At 35.9% G+C, this 26,067-nt stretch overlaps 1 protein-coding gene across 1 annotated transcript in view; it reads right to left on the reverse strand.

Moving 5' to 3' along the window:
• Positions 1 to 624: 624 nt before the first annotated feature.
• Positions 625 to 26,067, reverse strand: part of LOC149773577 (uncharacterized) — a 31,350-nt gene continuing 5,907 nt past the window's right edge. Inside the window, exons 2-7 of the mRNA XM_089946291.1 lie at positions 25,595 to 25,734; positions 21,425 to 22,407; positions 13,230 to 14,132; positions 10,606 to 10,829; positions 7,411 to 7,479; positions 625 to 1,388 (exon numbers count right to left, since the gene is read on the reverse strand). Of these exons, the coding sequence (XP_089802417.1) occupies positions 1,275 to 1,388; positions 7,411 to 7,479; positions 10,606 to 10,829; positions 13,230 to 14,132; positions 21,425 to 22,407; positions 25,595 to 25,734 (2,433 nt within the window). The 3' untranslated portion in view covers positions 625 to 1,274. The remainder of the gene's footprint in view (positions 1,389 to 7,410; positions 7,480 to 10,605; positions 10,830 to 13,229; positions 14,133 to 21,424; positions 22,408 to 25,594; positions 25,735 to 26,067) is intronic.

Consider the following 26,067-nt stretch of genomic DNA (forward strand, 5'->3'; position numbering starts at 1 on the left):
ACATGATAATTACCCATATAACTAATGTAGAGAGAAAATTTACATGATGATTACCAATATAGCTAACATAGAGAGAAAATTTACATGATGATTACCCATATAACTAATGTAGAGAGAAAATTTACATGATGATTACCCATATAGCTAACATGCAGGTATAGCAGACATGTCAGTACTGAGTTACATGAAAAATATGTAATGATCATGAAGACCATACATTACTTTAGAAAAAATTGGCTTTATTTGTTGATGTAAACCTTCTCAAGAATGTAATATTATTTGCACAAAAATGTCTTTGCACAGTGATGCAATCATTTCATAAAAATGTAACTCTTTCACAAGAATAAAAAACAAAATGCAGTTTTAAGGAACAAAAGTCTCTATGACTTCACTTACTTTGCAATGACCGTGTGCGCCTTTATCACATGGTGGTTTTGGCAAACTCCATGTTTTTGTTTTTAATAGCGAATGCATTTTGACCTTCCAAACTAACATTACTGTCTAAATATTCATCAATGGGTTAGAAAGGCCATAGGAAACTTGGACTACTAAGACACATGCACTTCAACAAGTACATATTAGGATTCCTTTTTTGGCACACAATAAAATTTTAACAAAACAAAATTGTACATTATAACCATTTATTGTGCTAATAATGATGTTGAAATAAAACATCTGCTTCAGAGACAAGTACTGTATGACATAGCAACTGTACCGTCACCAATTTCAAATCCTGATCCCAAACTGTTGCCATTACCACGCTATGGAATCTTCAACCTAGCATATATTTTCTTCGCAATAAGGGAAACTTCACTTCAATAAACATAAAATGTTCAATTTAGTGATTATTTTCCATTTACAAGTCTAAATTACCTCAAGTTTGTGCATGAACCTGTGTACATTCTCTTAATTTTTTTCTCATATGATTCAAGCCTTCATGATCAATACTTAATTGCAAAGTCAAGCAACATACTAATGAAACTTTGAGTGCAAAATACAAGAATCGAGCTCAAATTCAAAACTCATAATCAGAAAATACTACGGAGCAGTGAAATTCTGCAGACTGGAAGAGGGACTTCTGATCATCCTAAAAGTTCCATCATTACAACGTTATTGAAATTCAAGCCCAAGAATGTCCCTGTTTTGGGACTTTCATCTGGAGCACAAAATCTTGTGTTCAAAATGTTTTGAGAATACAAGACTGGTATTTGTGTTTCAGGGCTGATAAATTACCAGCAAGGATTTAGTTTGATAACTAACATGAAGATGGATTTCTAGTGAAAAATCTTAAGGTTCCTTAGTCTCTCGTATGTCTTCCCAATAAATTCCATGGTCTTGGAACTTGACAATTTCTCATTCTCTTCCTTTTGTAACTCTTTCACAAATTCCTGCAAGAAAACAAAATTGTAAAACCGTGTCATTTTTATGCAAGTTATGAGACTCCAAACAAGAAAAAAGCAATGAAATATGGGTCAATATAAGGTAGCTAATGTATTATTTATCTGTTTGTTGCCCCATAAATAATATCATTTCTCCATAAAAACAGGGCAGAAAATGGCCTCTATCCAATGTAGTCATTTGATACACGTCAAGCAAATTGCATAAATCTGCCTTATGCTACTTAAAATGTTCTACATTCAGTATGTTTTATACTACTATGGAAACAGTGTAACACAAGTAATACTGGTATATAAATTGAGTGTTGCACCATAGGGTACTATCGTAAGTAGTATAAAAATTGATAGTGCTGGACCCTAGGGTACTTTGATCAGGAGTCATATAAGCAGGTGACTGGAGACATGTCATTTCTACCTTACTCTAGTTTACTTTGGTATGAGTGTCATTAGTATGAAAATATTCATGTGGAATGGTTACTGTAGCAACTGCAGCTTGTGTATGTACTAGGATAAAAAAAAGATCAAATCCAAGAAAATTTAAGATATTAATCAAAACTGGAATTAAAAATTTCTGAGGCATGTGGAATTATACACAGCTTATGAAGTGTAAAAAATAGGTCACTGTGACCTACTTTTGATATTATAGTGTAGTACTTCTAAGGATACATGTACACATATGTTGTATTCCATCCAGGATTTTCTAATGGGGTGGGGCTGGTGAAAAGGGCACTTCTCCTCAAAAGGGTACTTTTTGTGAGATGGGGCCATTCTTGAGGCATGATGTCATGATTTTACAATGAAAACTTATACTATTTTCTTCTCAGATTGTAAATAAAGAAGCAGAACTTAGAAGGAAAATAAAAAAAATGACTCTAAAGTAACAATGAAGACAGACTCATGATAAAAAGGAGAAAACTGACAATTATCATTGTGTATGGTGGACTAATTACTTATTGTGTATGGTGTAACTAATTACTTATTGTACATGGTGGACTAATTACTAATTGTGTATGGTGAACTAATTACTTATTGTGCATGGTGGACTGATTACTTATTGTATATGGTGGACTGATTACTTATTGTGCATGGTGGACTGATTACTTATTGTATATGGTGGACTGATTACTTATTGTGCATGGTGGACTGATTGCTTATTACATATGGTGGACTGATTACTTTTTGTATATATTATCATCAAATGATATTATGTCTTAACAGGCATTCACATTATATTAAAACGAGGCTTATCACTGGCTGATCATTACTCATTACATTAAAATGAGGCTGATCATTACTCATTACATTAAAACGAGGCTGATCATTACTCATTGCATTAAAATGAGGCTGATCACTGGCTGATCATTACTCATTACATTAAAATGAGGTTGATCACTGGCTGATCATTACTCATTACATTAAAATGAGGCTGATCATTGGCTGATCATTACTCATTATATTAAAATGAGGCTGATCATTGGCTGATCATTACTCATTACATTAAAATGAGGCTGATCATTGGCTGATCATTACTCATTAAAATGAGGCTGATCATTGGCTGATCATTACTCATTACATTAAAATGAGGCTGATTATTGGCTGATCATTACTCATTACATTAAAATGAGGCTGATCATTGACTGATCATTACTCATTACATTAAAATGAGGCTGATCATTACTCATTAAAACAAGGCTGATCATTACTCATTATATTAAAATGAGGCTGATCATTACTCATTACATTAAAATGAGGCTGATTATTGGCTGATCATTACACATTACATTAAAACGAGGCTTATCATTGGCTCATATATCAGATAATATGTCAGGTAGTGACAAACAGTGGCAGCAACAATTTTGTAAAGAAAATAAATAAAAAACTTTCTGCAAGAGCTGCTGATTGCCAAAGCAGGGATTGCTAAATGGTTGTGCTTTGCAACTTTTCATCCCTGGTTTAAATGCTGAGAAAAAAAATATTTTTCTGTAGGCATGGTTGTACTATAGATGTAAATACCACAAACTATTGTTGAAAAAGAGTAAAGCTTATAGTTGCATTTGGTTTCTTTATTTAAAAATTGGCTCATGCCTGGAATAGTTAGGCTTGATATTTAATAATTTAACAGGATAGAAAGAACTGAAGCCATCTCTGGGATTAGTGAACTTTATGAGGTAGATATCTCCAAACCAGAATGCTTGCAGTAATGCCCTCTGACCTTAAATTAAGTTCTGGCAAGTATATACACCTGCCATGTGGTGTTTCATATGAGTAGAATGTGATCTGGAATCAATTAACCAACTTAATGAATTTTAAAAAACAATTAAAGCAACGAAATAAAATAACAAGGTATGTGGAAAATGAGATGGTGTTTAAAACTACTTGAATTCAGCAGTTCAAGAAACCAGCAGGGTTTACTAATAGACACAGAGGGATGAACAGTGGGTTAAGTGGGGTGGGCATTTTGAGGGTACCCATCTATTTCTTTCTATCTTAAAATGCTGAATCAGGTATTATAACTGTGCAAACAAGTATCAGAAGAACTCAGCACTGGAGTGTTAAAAGTAGCTTAAAGTTACCTATGTTTAGTGTGGTGGTATACAACTTCTCAGGATATACTATGAACTGATATATATCCATGAAGCAACAGTGTTCCATAAACAAGCCTAAATGTGAAATGTGTACACGATCACCTGGATATGAAAAATAGGTCACAATAACCAACTTTGGCATAGTCATGTAATACTCCTCAGGAGGCATGTACAATTCAAATTTCATTACCATAAAATTAGCAGCTCATAACTGTACAAACAAGTGTCAGAGAAACTCAGCACTGGAGTGTTTAAAGTAGGTTCAAGCAACCTACTTTTGATGTGGTAGTAGAAAAATAGAAAATTGACAATGGCAGTATGGTCTGACTGAAAAGCTTTGTTTCGTCTAAATGGTATAGTACTTCTCATGATGTAGTTTATGTATTTACCTCACCCCACTGTAATAGTCTCTAAGAAACTTAATTGAACACAAAGGTTAATGTAGGTCACTGAAGCATGAAATTTAGTTCTGAGTGACTAAGCTTTGATTAACAGTGCAGTAAATCTCATGAAGCACCTACAACCAAATATATAAGACTTTAGTCAAGAATATTCCAGAAATAACTAAAGACAAAGGTTAATGCAGGTCACTGGAAATAATGGTCACAGTGACCTAGTTATGATTGATAAGTGTAGCACTTATTATGCATCTTTATCCAAAGTTATGTGATTCTGCAATCTCATATCAGAGAAACTGAGCTAAACATAAACCATAACCTAGAGAATATAACTTACTGCAACGACAGCATTATGCACAATTCACTGAACCATGAAATACTAGTCATAGTGACATGGTTTCAAAGAATGACTAATACTCATCATTACAATTACATATCAAGTTATGAGTCTCCATAGGCAATATTACCTGGATAAATGAGCTGATCACATGGGTTAACACAAATCAATGGACCATGAATATTGGCCATAGCACCCTAATTTTGACTGAAAGGTGTAGTAGTCCACATTACACATGCAAATAGAAACCTATGTGACAGTGCAAGTAATAGTATCTGAGAAAATGTCCAAAATGAAAACCCTGGCTTTAGTGTTGATACCAGAGAGATGTATGGAAAGACACACATACATCATCCGTAAGCTGAAAAAACTGCTTTACAATTTGACCAAAGAGTGTACATGGTCACTAGTAGGGTTGAAACAATTCATCTCTACTGCATATCGATAAGATTTAAAATACACAGCCTATGATATATTATCGATATACATATCAACTTTGTCTTTTCATCTTTAGAAGGTCTCTCAGTAGTTGGGGGTGCCGAGTGCTCTAAAGTGCTCACTATTATCGATCACTGCCATCTCACCTCTGTCTGCGTGGGTTGGAATCTCAGGTTCAGCATATGTGGGCATGTGAGAAAGCTTGCCAGTAGCTTCTCATATGTCGGTGGTTCTTTCCGGGGTTTTCTTCCTCCACCATTTATACTGGACACCATGTATAGCCTATCTTGTGCTGAAAAATGGCATTAAACCCTACAATAACAACAATTTCAGTAGTAGGGTGGTGTCATTTTACACATGTTGACATATTGGTATTATTTCTACAATGCAGATTACAGACATATCATCTGTTCATATGCAATTCTCATCCTTGACAAGACAAAAAGATACTTCCAAACAGACTCCCTTTTAGTTGTCAGTGATTTTTATTCAGTCTTTTAGGCCATATCAGGCTGCTCCAAATTGAACAGGTTCATAGCTCATCTTGGTCACCATGCCCTTTGTTTTGCACTCCATGAATGCTTTTAAAACAGCTTATTACCAATTTCATGTCTTCACTTAATTTCAAAATAAGAAGTAGTGCAATTTCTTCATGCAAGTGAAATCTTATCTATAAAAAGTCCAAGTAGTTGAGCAGAGATGACTAACAACCAAATCCTTCATGTAGTTTATCCTGCAGATGCAAAACAACTGCTGCAGACACATTTGTTTCTGCGAGTGATAAAAGAAATTATGAAAAAACACCTACTCCACATCACAAATTAACATGTTGATTATAAGTCTGGCAGTTTGGCCCTTCCTGATTCTGTGCTAGTTTTAATTTTAACCTATAGGCACATTCAGTCATTGACTACACATATTGGTGTAAATGAAGACATTCCAAACTTGTTCCCTTATGTATGATTTAAGCACTTAGATCATTTAATAGCCATTTTGCGCAAAGCTTCTCTGTTGCTTTCTATCTATTTCTATTGAGTCTGGATGCCAATAGTTTCTACAGTTCTTTCTGATTGGTGGTTATTATTTTATTCTGGACAAGAACAAACAATAACCATCAATCAGAACTGGATGTAACATATTTCACTGTGTGAACACTGGAAGTGTAGCCCTCTTATTCAATACAAGCAGACAAGATGTGAAGCAACAGTGAAACTTCATGTAAAAGTGGTTATTAATGATCAGAAAAGTACTTCAACCATACATAGGGAATAAATCTTGACACTGATTATGTTATCAGTGACTGAGCATACTGAGAGGATAAAATAATCTGCATGGAATTGATGAGTGGGGTAGGCAAATTTCAACCCATGTGAGTTAGTCATCTTGTATTTGGTAATTTGTAGAAGGCAATTGGGTGTTGCCAATAGTTTTTCTTTGTTACTAACATCAAAAAATGCATGTGCCTGCTATGTCTGTCTCATATGAATTCTCAATGTAAATAATATAAATGCAAACAGTTAATAATTATTCATGACAGTTGAAAATTAAAGTAACTTGTATAGGGTAGGTATTGTTTTACATTGATTCTTCACCTATTGTATTGATGTAATAGTGATATAGAAAAATACTGATACATCAATATATTAATTAACTGTTTCACCTGATGTCACTAGATCAAAAAAGTAGGTCAGTGACAATAGTGGCATTCCCAGGAGTGGTCATGCAACTCAGAATTACATAACACAAAATATTTGGCTGGACAGTATTTAAATTCACTGAAAAATATATAATTTAATAAAACTTAATACCAATTATTTCAGCAATTTACTAATCCTGTTTTTGTTTTGTTTTCGTCAAATAATTTCAATATTTTTTAGTCTTCAATAAAAATTAAATTTTTAAAAAAATCATACGAAATTGTATTAATGCAAAATTGATGCAAGTCGAGGTTTCAGTTTCATGACTGTACCTGCAATAATGTCCCAAAAACTAACACAATCATAAAAAGTGTGCATGGTTACTGAAACCTAAAAAGTATGTTGCAGTGACTTACTTTTTGCATGGGTATGTAATACTAATCTGTGGTTATATAAACAAATCAACTCTGAGAGTGCAGAGACAATATAATATGATATACTGACTTGAATGCAAAAAGTGTACATTTGCTAATGCCAATCCCTATATATTACTACAACCTAAGTTAATAAGCTAAGTTTTCCTGCATTTAAGCTAAAAGTGATTGAGAAAACTCTTACATCTAAACTTTTCGAAACTTGTCTGAGTGCTTGTTCTTGCACCGGTTGTTCACTGTTCTCTCCCAAGTTCTGAAGAACAAAATATATTTCAGTGCATCTTAATACTCTATGTATGCATACAGTTAAACCTACTACTAAACTCTGCATACCTCTATGTATGTACAAGGCAGGTAAAATCCATCTTAACAGTATATTTACCTGTATAAAGGTTACTTGCTCCAAAAGGCCAGTTTATGCCAAGCCCATGAGTTAGTATTACAGATGGCTTGAATATAATTAACTTGGACTAGTAAGAGCTATACGTATCACTTTTCATTTTACAAAAGACCACACTTTTATCAGGCCTGCCTTTCATTTTACAAAAGACCACACTTTTATCAGGCCTGCCTTTCATTTTATAAAAGACCACACTTTTATCAGGACTGCCTTTCATTTTATAAAAGACCACACTTTTATCAGGCCTGCCTTTCATTTTACAAAAGACCACACTTTTATCAGGCCTGCCTTTCATTTTATAAAAGACCACACTTTTATCAGGACTGCCTTTCATTTTATAAAAGACCACACTTTTATCAGGCCTGCCTTTCATTTTATAAAAGACCACACTTTTATCAGGCCTGCCTTTCATTTTACAAAAGACCACACTTTTATCAGGCCTGCCTTTCATTTTATAAATGACCACACTTTTATCAGGCCTTACCTTTCACTTAAGTAACCATCATTAACATTATGGTTAACCTAGTGACTGGATAGATGGATGGAATGGCATACTCAAAGACTCCATTGGATAGATGGATGGAAGGGCATACTCAAAGACTCCACTGGATAGATGGATGGAAGGGCATACTCAAAGACTCCACTGGATAGATGGATGGAAGGGCATACTCAAAGACTCCACTGGATAGATGGATGGAAGGGCATACTCAAAGACTCCACTGGATAGATGGATGGAAGAGCATACTCAAAGACTCCACTGGATAGATGGATGGAAGGGCATACTCAAAGACTCCAAAGACTGCAATGTCACACTTCCATGATTGACATATCAAGATGATACTGAACATTACAAAATCATATTACTTTTAGATCTGTAATACGGCCAGTTACGAGGATCATTCTTCTGAATATTTTTAAAAACTGCAATGGTTTATAGGTAAAAGACTGCACTGTATATGACAGGTAAAACGTTATAGACAGACTGTCTCATCCTTTAAGTAGTAACATTTGCAAATTGCAGTGAATTTTTCAATATTTTGGTGATTGTCACCTTAAATGACATAGAATTAAGAGAATTCAGCTGGAAATGAAGCAAATGGAAAAAAGTGAAACAGCACAATGCAACCATATCAAGCTACCTACAGCTGAATCTCACTGTCTCAACTGTCTGAAATTCATCAAACTGATTTCAAGGCAAAGCTGTATGTTCACAATTACATGAACTCTTATTAACTGAAACTATTGACTATACCCATCTTGGATGTTGGAACTATCATTGTTCTACTGTACTAGTACTTTAATTTTTTGTGATAACAACACTTTAGAGTTTAATGCTTGATTTGTTGTTTAAGAAAGAACATATTGGCCATAGTGGTAGTAACACTGCAAACTGGCCAGCGATTTAACAACCACGGGGGTGGGGGGGAGGGGGTAGACAGAATTTTAACAAGTTAGTTTGTATATGGTGCAGCAATGAAAAGACCACAAATTAATTATGAACATATCAGAAATAAAAAATATTTCAAATGGTTCAAATACATGTTTGATAAATGACCTTAAATTTTATTCTGTTTTAACTGACTCAGCAGGGGTCAGTAATATAACAGGGCACTGCTGTTTATAAGTTTCTGTGCCCAATCAAATTTCATATTGGGAGATAATTTCATGAGAGCACACTTAATTAACACATCACAGTGGATACAAAGCTATGGGATGAGATAAGCAAAGTTTCACACAAGTAATGATTAAAAAACATATTCATAAGGCATGAATCAAGAAACAGTTTAGAAGTGTTTATAATATTGCTGAATTCATATGACCCATGGTGTTATTTCAATAAAGTGGGAGGTGGATGTTTTTTTGCAGCCTCAGGTTTAAAACAAAATTACAATTACTGGCAATTTCCTTAACTTCTTATTTCTAATCCAAAATAAATTAGAAATATTCAGATTAAACTTAACTGATGTAAATTATATGATTCTATGATTTTGTCCTCAAAATATTATTTGTAAAAGGGCATTTTGTGATTGGGTGATAATGGTTTTTCCTTAAATTAGAATCCAAAACTCCATAAAGATCTGCAGGATCCATCTCTTATGCTGTACCCATTCATCTCTTGAAAACAAAATGGCTATCATTTGGGAAAAATTATTGTATATGCAAATCTGAACAGATTTTTTGAAAGAATTTTTAAAACTATGTTATCCTAAGGGCTATTCCATTTAAATCTACATAGAGACAGGGGAATGCAACTTTTTGAAGTGGTACCACCATTAGAAAAATAATAAAATTATACAAAAAAAGATATAGGTTCCGACCCCACACCTTTAAAACAAAAATGAAAGTATGTTTTCCTGTTCTTGAAGCACATTTAAATGGAATAGCCCTTATTGTGCTAGCATGCAAATGAGGAACCTGGCCCTTACACCATTGCAATGAATATTATGAGGACCTCATCTGAAAATGGTATGAAGCTGTACATGCTTCCTGGTAGTTTGGTACCATGGAGTAATTCCATCCAAACCATGAATGTATTGCATACCATCAAGAAAATGGCTCATTCAATAATCTTTTGAATGGTCAACAGGCCACTTTGACAGATTTCATATCAGTTTTCATGTCATGTTTCTCTTCTGTTTTTTTTGATTATGACTTTTGATGGGCACAACATTTTGAAGCTTTGGATTCATCCCTTACTTAGGGGAAGGCCATAGATCATTAATGTAGTGGGCCAACCTGGGAGCATCGATTCTAAGGGTTTTTAAAGGATAGAGCATTAAGTGAGTGTTATAGAAGTTCCTGGTTTGAATCTCAGTCCAGTGAAATATGCTTCACCATTTTACATAACAAGAGAACAGTGATCTAATTTTAGGATTCAGTCACTTGTCTCTGCTACATGTGATTATCCTGTTATTCACATAATGACAGTGTTCAGTAGACAGTTGCCTACATGGTCCACTGTAGTAATTACTGTCTTACCAGAATTCTTCGCTGGATGGCTTGGGCAACTGCTGCTGCTGTGGCTAGGTCTGCTACTATCCTTACTTCAGCAAGAGTTGTCTCCCCTTTGCTGTCATCTGGTAACATGGCTCTAAGGGAGACTTTTTGGCCATGGAATGTCAGCAGGTTGCAACATCCGTCTGTCACTTCTAAAGACTGGTTTTTGCAGTTGTAAAGAAGATACCTCAAAACTGCATCTACACCTGTGGTTATGTAAACAGTACAAAATTAAATGATCTCCACAAGGTAACATTTGCCTAGTTGACATTAACCTTTGATGTTTCAGAAAACTCATCACCAGAAATAATCTGCTTAACAATATGAACTTTTGCATTCAATCTATCTTGAGACAAAATCTGAAACAAAAGATTCCCCTCCAGAGGTTTGGAAAACTGATGAAAGTTGGAAAGGCACAAGTGTTTTCTCTAGAGATATCACACTACAGAAAAAGTCAGCACATCTTTACATGTCTTTGATCTACTTTCATATTTACTTTTTATTACTAAAAGGAAAACCATCTGTGTCTGCAACATAAATCTGATGAAAATGACCAATTCTATGTGCTGGGAAAATGCACCTGGAATGCAGAAGGCAGGCCTAGCAATGTACCCATGAACTCAAATCAAAACCCATCATCCAGATATCAAAATTGAGAAATGTTATGTTCTTTCTACTTCCATCAAGACGATGTACATATAACAAGGATTGCCATGGGATAAATCTGGGAAACACCTTTTCTTTAAATTTTGAAACCTGTGCACAAAACAAAAATGCAAAACTCAAGAATGGAATCTAGATTGCAGACAGCAACTGCCAAATCAGGTCACAAAGTATCCACTTTTATTTATGATTTACATTTGTCCAATTAACATGTAACTGCAATGAAACATGATAACCATGCGATAAAAAAAAAACTGCTGTTTGTTAGATCAACTGCTAATGATTTACCAAAAATGTTGAAATGGCAGTTAAAGCTATTCTGAGTACATCTGATGTTGAGATGATTTAATAATTTACCTCCATTTTGAAACTATCATGTTAACATTTCATCTAACCAATTTTCAAATTCCCCACTTGACATATCGATAACCTAAAGTGCAATTAAAATTATGAAATTACCTTCTAAATGGGATAAGGTAATGTGAAGACTGGCAAGTTACAAAATGCATATCAACCACAATTTCAATGCTAAGAATTTAATTAAAAACCTTTCTAGTGTAAAGGAAGACTATAAACTTGAGTTTAAAACAGCATATATACGCAAGTCCAAATACAAACTGCACAAACCCAGAACTGCTTTCAAATAATTCACCAGCAGATCCGGATCTATGCAGTTTACTGTTAGAAATAGTTAAAACAATAAATAATATCACAACTGGACGACTTTTGAGTGAGTATATACGGTATATTTTTAAGCTCTACCTTATTAAGCTCTTTCTTCACACTTGTAAGGTTCTAAAAGTTAAATTCAAGAAACTGCCATACAAGATTGGCAACAGACCTTTCTTTATTGGTATGAACCTTTCTTTTCCTCAAAATACTTGATCTAGTGGCATGAAAAGTCATAGGTTTGAGTCATCCTCCCCCAGACTACACTACTATTAAGCATGACCCTTAACCTTGCTTGCAAAATTCAACCCAGCTAGGAATGCGAACTGTTATGCCATGAGGAATAAATGTATGATTGACTCTGCATACTATCCAAAGGAGTTACACATTCACAGATGCATAATGTAACGGAAACCTGGATTAGGTTTGGGCTTATGAATCACATATGGTATCATGGTATCCAAAAGACTTAGGTTGTAACTTTGTTCTTGTAATTCTGACCCTCTCCACCTCAAAGACCACTCTGTGGTAACAATAAAAAGATTTTTCAATTTTTGTACATAATGCATAAAAAACAGTTTTTAGAAAATATGTAAAATAACAGAGTCAGAAACTGAGAAAGACTAAATGAAGATGAACTTTACCAAAATATATCTTAAAGAAAATTTTATAACAGTAAATTTTTTTCTGTGGAGAATACTTATCTAATGACAAAAACATTATGAAATAACTTCTTGAATAAAGTTCAGTTAGAATGATGAAAACTTCTGTTTTTTTCCATCCATCCATATATATATATATATATATATATATATATATATGTAGAAACTATTTAAGATGGAAAAGACAAAAGTTTTCATTTTTCGGTGAGTTTTCTTTTCAAGCAGTTGGAGAATTTCCTAACATTGATGAGGTTGGTTAATTTATTTGATCATGTAAGCAAATAGCCTGTATCTCCAAGGATCAGAGTGAATCAATTGAAGAGATTGGTAGATAAAGTCAATAAATAAGGTATTACATACATATTACATGATTACAATATTAGGCAAATAAGTATTTTTCCCCAAACTGTCTACATCATTCTGATTAGTCAATACACCAAAGTTACCCAAATTATAATCTAGGTGGATTATGGTGGCCCAAACTTATAATCTAGGTGGATTATGGTGGTGTGACATTCACTTTAAATAGTTATGAGTGACAAAGAACATTTTTTGTTATATTAGTTAAAAACCAATTTTAAAACAAACAGAGATTTTTAAAAAAACTTGAACCTTGTCCGTAAATCTGGGAGAAAGGCTGTGATCTGAGAACTTGCTGACTGATTGTAAAGTAGACAGGAATACAAACAGTATTAAGAGCAGCTGCACAGGTTTCTTCATTCACGCCCTCCATCAAGAGATTCACAGCAGGTCTGCCCTTAGATATCACACTGAGCATACAATGTCTATCTTTATCTGCACTCAAATTTACTGTCTTGTATTGGGAATTCTTGTTATCTGGAAGAAGGAAATGTAGCACATCCACTGTCTGAATGCAAACTGGTAAAACCAGACATGATCTGTCCAAACTGTTAGTTCTTAATGATGCATCAAAATTTTCACTTAAATGAAGAGACAGATACACTTTAACAGTTGTCCCCAGTAATATACACGAAGATGGAAGAGAAACAGATATGGTGAGTGTCTCCTTTGATTTGAACCCTTCCGATAACCTCAAACATCTGGATCCAAATCCTAATCCTGAATTCTCATTGGTTGAGGTTGTTGTCATTGTGATACTCCAATCATGTGACAACTCTTGTGGTGATTCATTGGTTATTTCACAGTCAAGATATACAAGACTAGAACCATTCCCTTCTAGAAGCCTGGCTGTGATATTACAGGTAAACTGATCCTTTCCTCCATCCATCCAAGTCAAGTGACTTCTGTTACAGTCATGACTTTCTTGCAACATCAGCAATGTGGCAGCCATATTCAATTGCTGAAGCCAGTAGTTCTGTTCAGAGAAGCAGGTGTCAAGATGGCCATGTTTGGAGTCCAGGGATTTGATGCATTGGAGAAGCTCCTTAATTCTGTTACTTCCAGAACGGAATACTGCAGCTGACTCTGCCTTCAAATTCTCTACACTGAATGCAGTAACTCTCCCATCTAGGGTTTGACAAAGCAACGAGTGCACTGAAAATGTAAGAGCTAAACTAAGTGTTTGATTCACAATTTTATGGAAAGGGAACAAAACACTATACAACAGACATTATGTCAGTCCTTTACTCCATGGTGTGTCAGCACATGGTACCTAAAGAACAAAATATGTGAAGCCAAAGCCTGAATTAAGATTTTATAATTGTCCTCCAAGACTGGGGATCTGCTCAAGTAACACTTCACCATCTAACTTTCTTGGAAAGGTCTGTTAATTAGGTCTTACATGCTGTTTTGGAAGTAGGTCTGCTTCTTGTCAATTAAAAAATAATTTGTAAAAACTTAAGAGTGAATAAACTATTGCTTTCGGTTTGAAATTCAGAAGGCTTTTCTTAAAGAAAGAAATTACCTTTAAGCATAATGTTTTTGATGAAACCAGTTAATGATAGAAGGATAATACCATGGCCCTACCAAATCAGGAACCAAAACATGAAACATTTCCTGCTACATGTAATAGTTATATATATCAACATTTTCATTTTTGTCACAGCTTCTTAAATCACACTTTAATATTTGTACATTAACTTTTACCAATATCTAGCTGCCATGGTGTGTGTGTGTGTGTGTGTGTGAGAGAGAGAGATAGAGTACTGCTATACATTTTAATGCTTCACTGGAACACAAATTATTATGCAATATATTCCCATTATGGTTCACAATTTTTGCTTTAGATGTGCCTTATTCATGGGACCTTAACAGATTCTTCCTTTACCAAATATACTGACCATCAATTAAATCCTATCATGTGCTAAAAAAGCATTAAACCCCATAAAACCCACCAGTAACCTGACAATACTCAAAACATCAGTCAAGCTGTCAAACAGATGAAATAAATTCAGTCAAGTTGGAAAAATCCAAAGTTTACAAGCTGTAACCAATGTTCCTATGCAGCTATTATTAATTTTCATTGAGTATGAGAATATGCAACTTAGCAGAGAATAAAATTATTACTGTAAGTTTGACTGGCATTCTGTTTATTCCTGCCTCACCCCCAAAATAATTGAATTCTTAATCATCCTCATGATACCACACTGATCAGATTTTCGACCATTCTCATTATAACATCATTTGCTACATGATGTATTAATCTAATTTATTATAGCACTTACTATATGGCATTTTAGTACATAATGCATTCATTCAACTTAGATGAGTTCTCATTATAATCCACTTTGGTACATAATGCAGGCAGTTCCCAACAACTACCATTTACAGTGGGATTAATATTCAGTTTCAACACTTGAATATGTTACCAAAGATAAAAACATCAAATTCGATAAAACTTTTCTTGTAAAAACCCATTTTTCCATCCAAAAACATAAATTCATAACCATATATAAATGTCCAAAGCACAAACTTGTTTCCTTGACAGTGTGAAAGTTCAAAGCATACTATAGGGTTCTATTTTTGCACCTATACTGTTCTGAGTTGAATTTCAGTTCCATCAACACAAACAGTGGTTTCCTACTTCCCCCCTAGTTTTTCTGCCTAAAAGACCACCTTTCACTAACAGCTTAACTGTTGAGAATTTATGAATATAAGCTGTTACCATTTGCTGAAAAAGAGAACCAAAAATATATCAAACTGTAACAACACATAGCTTTTAACTGCAGTAAAACCAAAGAAAATGACTATCAACAAAACTAACCTTTATTATTATTATTATTATTATTATTATTATTATTATTATTATCCTCTAACAATTGTTTCAAAACCTGACCAGATAAAAAGCCAATTAAACTATAAATTTGGCAATTAACTAGGCAGATATATATCAGCCCCATATCTGTAATGATACTGACTGGCAGTTTAGGGCCTGATATTGCCTATTTGTTAAAACATGCTAAAATCTGCAGAAACGTTTATCTGCACACATTGGTGTACATTTTTATACACTTACAGGTATTTCTCATGGCTGTTGAGCTACCATCGGCTGAAGGGTTCTTTTAACAACATGTACATAATATTTCTGGATAAAATCCTGTATTTGCTGACTTTTAAAACCTCATGGAATATCATGAACCTCTGTCTTGTGGCTCTTTGGAATTTCGTGCTAGACATGGTTATTACCAAATACCAGTAAGTGTCTAAACTGTAGGCAGGTGTGTTCCAGAAAGATCTGCATGCAGGAAAATTGAACATTTTAAGAAACAAATAAAATATCATCCATCAGTATCGACAAAGATTTGGGGGATGGGGCGATTTATCAGACTAGTGCTATACATGAACAGGCCTAATGCAACCTGGTCAGTCTACTAGTACAATACAGCAGTCCTGGTTTTGACTCAATCACCATCCCCAACATCAACGTAAGCAGCCAGATATGCCATCAACCAGCATCAAAGTACATCCTGCACTGGTGACATACTCCACTGGATGGAGATCATCACACAATAGGAGAGATGCCAGGCTTTGTTTGATTATTAAATTAGATTTTTGTACACCAAGGTACATAACAAGCACTTCCTAACTTGATCTTACCAATTATAACACAGCAGAATACATGCAGATATTATATTTCTCACAAGAACCATGACTTCCAGCTGAAAATGCACTCAAGGACTTTCAGGACAAAGTGTCTACCATCTAATATTCATGGATAGCAAATGCTTTAGTAAATTATGTTTCTCCGAGAAAACTTAACCAATCACATTATGTTAAGATTATTAACTTAGCAACTTGTGAATCCATCCCTAGAAAAGAAAAGAAAGAAATGGTCTTATCCTGTCTATTTTTAGATAGACAAAGGGCATACCTCCCCTCGATACCCCCAGGTGTTGCCAGTTTTAAGCCTCTACCTCAGGCATCCTTCTGGAGTGGCTGGATTCCCCACAGGAAAGATAACCTGTTCTCCTAATGACCCAAGCAACACAGCCCAAGATCCCCTGATCTGAGACTCATATATATGGCTGAGAAGATGAAATTGAGATCTTCTCACCTACCAAAATTTTCACTGGCAAATCCAGCAAAGCTAATGGGGTGTGTTGATAGGTCTAGTTGGGTCTGGTGGCCATCTGTGCTGCTGCCACTGGTCCTAACAGATCCAACAATTGTCTCTGTGATGCTAAATCTCTGAGGTAAAAGCTTGAGAAGGTTGACTGCATGCCAGCCAACAGCTTCTATAATGTCTCAGGTTGAAACATTGGATTCAAAAGTGAGGCTTGCAGAAATGGCTCTAATCTCATGAGCTGTAATCCTCATGAGGCAACTCTGATCTTGAGAGATCTCAGAGTACGCTGAGCATATAACCCACTTCAGCCAAGAAGCAAGGGCTTGAGGGGTGATATCCGGTCTACCAGCTTTGATCGGAATTGTTGATTACCTACTGACAGCAACCGATTCTTGGCAATGACACCTGGTTGTGTAAGCAGGACTAAAACCGATCAACTAAAAGGACATGTAGCTCACTGACCCCGCATGCGGAGGCTAAAGCTATCAATAAACATGTCTTGTATGATAGAAACTTTAGTGATGAACGAGTGAGAGGTTCAAACTTGCTTGAGTTGAGCCAAGTTAGAACCCAGGACAAATTCCATTTTGGAAATAATGTTGTGGATTTTGGTCACTGGAGATTAGATAACAGATCTGAGAGATCTTTATTATATCCAAAGTCATATCTGCTGTGAAGACAGAAAGAGTCAGAGATCATGGATCGATAGCATTTGATAATGATTTGGAGCCAACTATTTCTCCTCAAAGAGCCAGAGAAACAAGTCAGCCAGTTGAGGGACTGAGGCACACAAAGGGTTGATTTGATGGGTTTGGCACCAGTCCCTAAACACATGCCATTTCCCCTCATAAGTCTTCAGAGAGGAGGGCCTTCATGCTCTTGAGGTTCTCTCCACAATGGAAGGTTTGAATTGTTTGACTTGCTGGGCTGGCCTGATAAGAGCCAAGCGTGTAGAAGATGGTCCAGGCAGGGATGGAACGACTTCGACCGTGGTTGCATGAAGAGATTCTGATTGACAAGGATCTTCCTGTGTAGATCTATTGCTAGATTGAGTAGATTGGTGACCCAGTACTTGTCACACCTGAGAGGGGTGATCAGACTCATCTTGCAACCCTGACACCATAACGTCTATATTATTTTTGGTATTGTTGGAGGGTAGGCAAAGCCTCAAAACCCCTCCAACTGATTGACAGTGCATCCATGGCCCAGGCTTCTGGGTCTGGAACAGGATTGCTGGGTTGAGAGAACATTCCATATGAAGGACCTGGCCTCTCCTGGATATGGCATTGGCCAGGACATTGAGCCTGCCAGTAATATGTCTGACTTGAACATTGATATTGAGATTGTCATACCAGCGTAGAAACAGCCACACCAGGACACAAAGGTCAAGTGATTTAGTGGTCCCCTGTTTGAGGGGGTAAGTCATCACTGACCAATTTTCAGACATGATGAAGAGTGTTTTGCCTGAGAGCTGATCTTCCCAGAAGTGAAAGGCCTTGATGACAGCCTTCATTTCTAGGATGTTGATATGTTGAGGCCACTCCTCTGGTTCCCAAGTGCAGCCATCAGTAGTGAAGTTCAGCATCAGGTGGGTGCCCGAACTCTGCGTTATTTCTGCTTGGGACCTCTCCAATGGGATTCCCTTAGACAACCAACCTAGACTGCACCACAGAAGCAAGGAGGATCGAATCTCTCGCGTGATCTGGATGGGTTGATCGAGGGGATCTGAGTAGGGGTGCCACTGAGCCAGCAGTGACATCTGTAAGGGGTGCATAAAAGGTGTCCTAGTGGGATCAGGTCCGCACTGAATGAGCTGAGGAGACACAAGAACTCCCTCACTGAAATACAAGGTTTGTTGGAAGCAGACATGACCAGTTCTATTATTTTGTTGATGTGGACACAAAGGAGCCGCACAAGATTCCGGATGGTGAAAAACTCCATACTCATATGGATAAAGCTCTGCAATGGATGAAGATCTGACTTTTCCCAGTTTGCTAGAAAACCTAGATGAGCCAGAAGAAAATGAAAATCGTTCCTGCCTTGAAGAAGGGTCGAACTTACCATGTGTTTCTGAAGGATGTCATCCAGGAACACCGCTGTCACTGTTGAGGACGTCGATCGGAACAGAGATGAAGCAATCCATCATCTGAGTGAAAGCCTAGTGGCTGAGGTTGAGACCAATAAGAACTGTAAATTGATAGACTGTGTCTCGGTAAGCAAAGCTGATATTTGCATTAAACAGGGTGAATGGGGATGTGAAAGTTAGGGTTAGTCAGGTCGAGACTAATGGCATACTCACCCTCTCAGACAGAGAGGTGGATTGACATTGCTGTCTCCATCTTGAACTTTGGAGGAAGGATAAATCAACTGAGGAGACTCAAATCTATTATAGGTCTGAGTTTGCCATTTGTTTTTCAAATCAGGAACAGCCTTGACTAAGACCCCCATGATTGTGGTTTTCGCACAATCTCCACTGCCTGCTTGGAGAGAAGCAACTGAATCTCCTGTTCAAGTAAGGAATCCCTCTCCCAATCTGCCAGAACATCTGTGAAGATTGGGGAAGAAGAGATGGGAGGGGTTGACAAAACGAAACCCGAAGCCCATCCAAAATGACCTGGAACACCTGCCCTTCCAGGAGATGGCTGACCACTGGTAGGCTGTCTACAGACAGTATGGTAATTATGTCAATGTTTGTGGTTGGGAGGTTTGAAGGCGGAGAAAGTCTATTTCTTCCTGCCTCTGTATGAAAGCCTCCTAATAGATTGCTGCCTCCTGGAACTGGCTTGGAACTGGTACTGGGGTACATCATGCTGCTTTTTTAAGCACCACAGTCCATGTGTTTTCTGACCAAACACTGCATTTTTTAGCACATTGATTGAGACATGCATTTTTTTTTACATGTAATGCAGGGGTCATGGTTGTCCTCTCTGGCTTTAAATCTCTTGCGTTTCTCCTTAATGCACTTAGTAATGGCCCTGAAATGACATGATAAAAAATGAGAACAAATAAATGCAGAAATAGTAATGGCTTAAATTACTAAACGCTAGAAGACAGTGTCTTAATGGACAGATATTAAAGGTGTCGTAACATTATTTAAGGCCCTAATGGGCTTAATATAAACTAACCACTAGATTATCAAAACCTGAGTGTAGAAAAAATATTATGGTCAAAATCACTCAAATTTTGGCTGAATTGGTAAAAATAATATATATAACCTGCAGGATATAAATCAACAGAATAAATCCAAAATGCTTGAGCAGACCTCTAAGTAAATAGAAAAAGGCTAAATTATAAGAGGTTAAAGCACTGCGTGTTCATTGCATGACAGCGAAGCTAAAAACTGGTGACACCAGCTGGTATCAAGTGGAGGTAATGGGCAAGAGTTACTTCCCCTTGTCTATAAAAAAAAAACCCACAGGATAAAACGATTTTCATCTCTTGTAGGGCTGGATTCATGAGGTAGTAGGCAAATATTCCTAATGTAATGTGATTGGGGAACATATTCGAAGGAGAAATAATGATTTTATTCTTATAACCTTCACAGTAAATATCTGGCACCTTTTCCAGAAGGAATTAATCTTTTCCACCCATATTAGTGTTTACAGGCAAAATTATGAATATGTTGAAAATGAAATTAGCAGAGGAATTTTAACATTAACACCAGACTGTACAAAATATATCTGTCAATTAGGAGGTATGTATTGTTGAGGCTGCAAGTGTACTTTTTGACAATGAAAGTCTGGCCTGGAAAAACATAAGAGTGGCATATAACATTGTTGCTCTGACATTTTGACAGAAAACAAGTGAAGCAGAGAAGAAGAATAATTACACTGAAGCAACATAAAATTCAGAACAAAAAAATAACAGTTTTCAGTATTTCTATTATTTGGATTTATCTGTATTTCTCATTTATAACAAGCAGTATCACCCCTTATTAATGTATTTATATTAAATTTCACAAATGTCTGGTGGACATATTAACTTTTTTTGGAGAAAAGGCCTGCAAGGGTCAGAAGATTGTCAGGACCTTGATATGGGTGCTTATGTATAAATGAATAAGACCTTATGCAATATTGAAATATATACAGTGTGAACTCTTACCTTTTCAACTGAAGTAACACTTGATATGAACTTCTACAAAGTAGTTGCTCTTAACCAATTTTAATCTCTATACTGATCTTGTCTGACTCACAGATTATCTTATCTGAATAATGAAAACATTAATAAAAAGCTTTAATGAAGACATTGCTGGTAGCTTGGTTACCATAATAAAAAAGTAAACTATTTTATACAGGTCAACATGTGATGCTGAAAACCTTACCGCCAATCTCCAAATGCTGCGAAACTATGCCAACTGCCCTAACTCCAGCAATATTCAAGTTCCTGGACTGTGACAGACATATGGTGCTACTTTTGTCTTTACTAACACCCTTCTCCAATAGTAGAGCTTCCTGAAACACATTATGTTCAGTCAAAAAGTAAATTAAATTCTGATATGTACAAAAATCAGTGACACAGTTCTTTAGGTACAGAATGACAAACTGAGTGCCCGTTGAGCCTTTCCCCTTCACTGAGGTTTCATTATGTATGACATAAAGTGTGCCATTCTGCGTGCAAATAAGCAAAGTGTCTGACTGACAGATATTATCCATATCTCCAGCACCCACTCTGTCTGCCTCAGAAACATTTAGTTTACACTGAGCCACAGATATGACAGGACTACTTGTCTCACAAAAGATTTCCCATCCCATGCTTGGCATACAAAGAGTGGTTTTTGTGGCGCATTTTAGTGGTGCATGGTATACTGAACCACCAGGGTGACACATCAGCAGAACTGGGGATTTCAGTAGGCATACATCTGCACCAAATATGGCATGAAACAGTTTGTCACTAATTTTAATTGTGTCAGTACTCAATGTTTTCGTGACCTGTGTCAAATCTGATGTTACAAGGAAAACCTGACATTCTTTGGATGCAACTAAATCTGCTTTCCTGCCTTCTCTGACTGGAAAGGTGAAACATCTGAATGGGGTCACATCACCAAGTTTCTTTTTACACAGGTCAATCTCTTTCTTGATGAAGACTCTTGAGGTTAGAGTGTCAACATCAAAAGTCGTAATGGTAACTAAGTCACATGATACACACAGACCAACAGGCAGGCCTGTCACATTAAATACTGAATCCTTTGTATGACAGATATGAACCAGTTCTGTTGATTGGTGGAGAACAATGACCTCATCTTCCTCCTCATCTAGCAGATCGGTGAATATTTCTTGATTTGCAGTGGTTGATCTGGTATTCAAACTGAAAATGGATTCAAGAAAGAATCTAATCAACTTCCTTATTATGATCAAAAGGAAAAGTTTATGTACAATTTCCAAAGAATCAGATGAAAATGAAGAAACAAATTTGAGAAAAATCATGACATTACTATCAATATAATCATTAGTACTGATATATGTTGACATTATAACTGCAAAATCAAAGCAGATCAGAATCGATGTTGTCTATTCAACTGATTACTCCTAACCAATTGCAATGACCCAGATCTACTGGTGCATTATGCAGTGGCAGATCTGGATCTGTGCAGCTTGCTGTTGGACTCGACTTATAAGCAAGCAGACAAAGTATACCCTAAATTAAAATGGAACAAAACATTTAAATGCAAAATGCAACATTACAGTACTGTCTGCTTAATATGGATTAAGCCTCAAGCTATGTCTATTCAAAATGTCTCATAAACCTAACCTTTTGTAAAATGAACTTGATTTTAATGGAGATATACTGGTTAAAAATTATGTTATTGTAGCATAGCAACAGCTGAAAGAATAAGTCAGATTAATAGCACATTATATTAAAGACTGATTATATACCTTAATAAGATTAAAATGTATCCTGAATATATAATAATCCTTTACTTTTGTATAGTGCGGCTTGTATTTTTCCAAACAAAGGCAAAGCATATGCAGAAGGCTGTGTCAAAGTTAAATCAGTTGATACAAAGGAAAGCTGTTAAAACCATTACATTTTTTTTAAAACAGGTTACTATTTCTCATCAAGGTACAGAAAAAATAAAATCTTACCATATAATGTGAGTAGAAAAATTCTAGCTTTAGGGAAAAGATTTATGTCTGTGAGAAATTATCCTGTATCCCCTGATATAATTCCTTTTATCACATGGTTATTTAGAATTCCTTATCTTGCCCTTACAGCTTGAGAAGAATCATTTGTTGCCAAGCATGCATACCATTCTTTTTGCAAAAAAGATGAAAACACAGAAGGCTGTTTACAATTTTCATGCTATAAACTTGGCATAGAAAATGTCATGTGAATGACATCACAAAGAACTTATCTAACCCTAGGATAAGATAGATTTGTATAGCCCTGGGAAGAAAATCAGGATACTTCTGTCCTATATTGAAATGAAACAAGCACCAAACTTAAAACTCATGTACCTAATATGGCTGACTCAACACAACCTCAAGTTCTCTAAACTGTGGTCACCAACTGCACTCACTCTACTCAGGTTAGAGAACCTGATTACCTCCCTTTACTTGACAAATATTAGTGCATTTACTATTGATCAGAAAAGTAAATTTTACTGATGCATTTTGTATACACATACTGAGAACTGCCTATCAATTAAATAAATTTATGAATATGATAAACTGCCATATAATGATTATGATTTTGAACCATTTACAGACCTGCCAACCCTGATGAGTCTGTCTCAGTAAGGCAGTTGATTTTTTCCCCATAAGATTGACCAGTTTTCAGTAAGGTGTAATAAAATATTAATAACAGCTATTGTAAAGCTTAAAAACAATTTAAAGTTTGACGCATCGACGATAAACATCAAATGCAACTAAAAAGTTTGTAAAGTACGCATAAACTTTATTTACCACTAGTACAGTTGAACAAATTCTAGTTCCAAGCCCTATGCAGCTCAAAGGCTTGTTGCTATCTCTCAACTTAACATAATTATTGGAAAATCTTTTTCATTTCACATCACGATGGCAATCTAATCTGCCACCAGGAGACATACTCAAATTAGCACGTAATGTCCAATAAACATAATTGTGTCCTTTCCAGCTCTTATTTACAAGAATCTGAATACTCCTTTTTATTCTTCTGAATTGATTATTAACACATTTTTTTGAAGCTTATTTTCCATTTTGTCTTTAACATGCAATGCTTTCTGGACGCCATTTTAAAAAATTCAATATTCAACAGTTTGATCACACAGACACTTTGCATGAACAAATAGGTGCATTTTAAAGCATCTGGGATGCTTCAGTAAAGTTAGTCTGGTTCCCTGACTAATTTCGCATAGTCTAAGATGAAACCCAGATCAAAATAAAACATAGATGAACCAATTATCAATTTTTCTGCAACGATCATTTTTCAGTAGTTTTTGCTAGTATGCTGTAAGTCCGTATTTTAAAGGTAATTTTCTTAAGGCTTACGGCAAAATCGTAAGAGTTGGTAGGTTTGCATTTATGTTTTGCTCATCAGAGCAGTGTCCCACTGTACTGTTTTTCAAAATGATGGTTAGAATAATCATGGTTCTTGGTCAGTTAAAGGAAAGAAAGCTTAACATTATTCAATAGTATAAAATACAAAGACTGTTCTGTAGGAATCAAAAGTCAGATATTTCAGCTTGTCCACAGCTTTATGAGGTGATGTGTAAAATAGCTTGCAAAATCATTTTATTAAAAAAGGGCAAGTGAAAGTATTCAACTTTTGTGCTTCCAAAATACTACTATGATATATACTTGCTTATAAGATGATTCCAACTGCAAACTGCACAGACCCAGATCTGCTGTCACATAATACTCCAGAAGATCTGGATCTGTTTAGTTTGTTAGGTGTAATCAGTAGAACAAACAACACAGACCCTGATCTGCAGATGCATTATGCTATGGCAGATCAGGATTTTTGTTGTCTACAGTTTGACTTGGCTTATGAGTGAGTATATATGGTATATATAGATCTTGCATATATATATGGAATACAAGAAATAATAGGGGCCCCGAGTGGCAGAGTGGTCTAAAGCAATCTCTGTTATGGATCACTGCCATCTCACCTCTGTCTGCGTGGGTTCGAGTCTAGGATTCAGCCAATGTGGGTATGTGAGAAAGCTTGCCAGTAGCTTCTCGTGGGTCAGTGGTTCTTTCTGGGGTTTTCCCGGGTTCTTCCTCCACCATTAATACTGGCCGCCATGTATAGCCTATTGTGTGCTGAAAAATGGCGTTAAACCCTACAACAACAACAACAACAACAACAAGAAATAATAAGAGTCCCAGCAGTAAAACAAATTTAAGTGAGAGGAAAATCTTCCAAATTGTCTACATGCTCTTTGTCATGTGACTTGAACTAGAGTACTGTGATACTTCTTTCAGCACTAGTGCAGTTAGTGAGAATGTGACCTAACATCCTGTGATAACACAGAATAGTAAAGAATAGAGTACATTTTATGCAGATGTAGGACCTTTTTCCTTCCTTGGCCTCATCCTCAAAAACATGGTGTAAATGGCCGGTGCACGTGATGAAATACAGGGTCCAAGATTTTCCATCTTCCTCCACCACCAAACTATAGTCCACTATTTCCTCACAGGACTTGACTGTTACCTGGAAGAATTCATCATTGATATTAGCATGTGTCCATTGATATAAAACCTGACTTAAGCATTCATCAGCACAAGAACAAATGAAACACAGACATTATTTATGTGTATATTAGAGTGAACATGTATATCTCCCTCCTATAATTACATTAATCAATCCAATTACTTATAATACAATGGATATTTGCTGGCTGGTTCTTAATAGCACTTTTAACACATTCCTGGTTATACCCTGCAGAAGAAATGGGAGCTAAGTGACTTTCACAAGGACAGACAGACGAATAGGTAGGTATGTAGATGGATGGACAGACACATATATATTTGCAGCTGATCTATC

The sequence above is a fragment of the Sinohyriopsis cumingii genome, unplaced genomic scaffold (genome assembly GCF_028554795.1).
Source record: "Sinohyriopsis cumingii isolate HCF-2022 unplaced genomic scaffold, ASM2855479v2 utg000624l, whole genome shotgun sequence".
NCBI classification, from domain to species: domain Eukaryota; kingdom Metazoa; phylum Mollusca; class Bivalvia; order Unionida; family Unionidae; genus Sinohyriopsis; species Sinohyriopsis cumingii.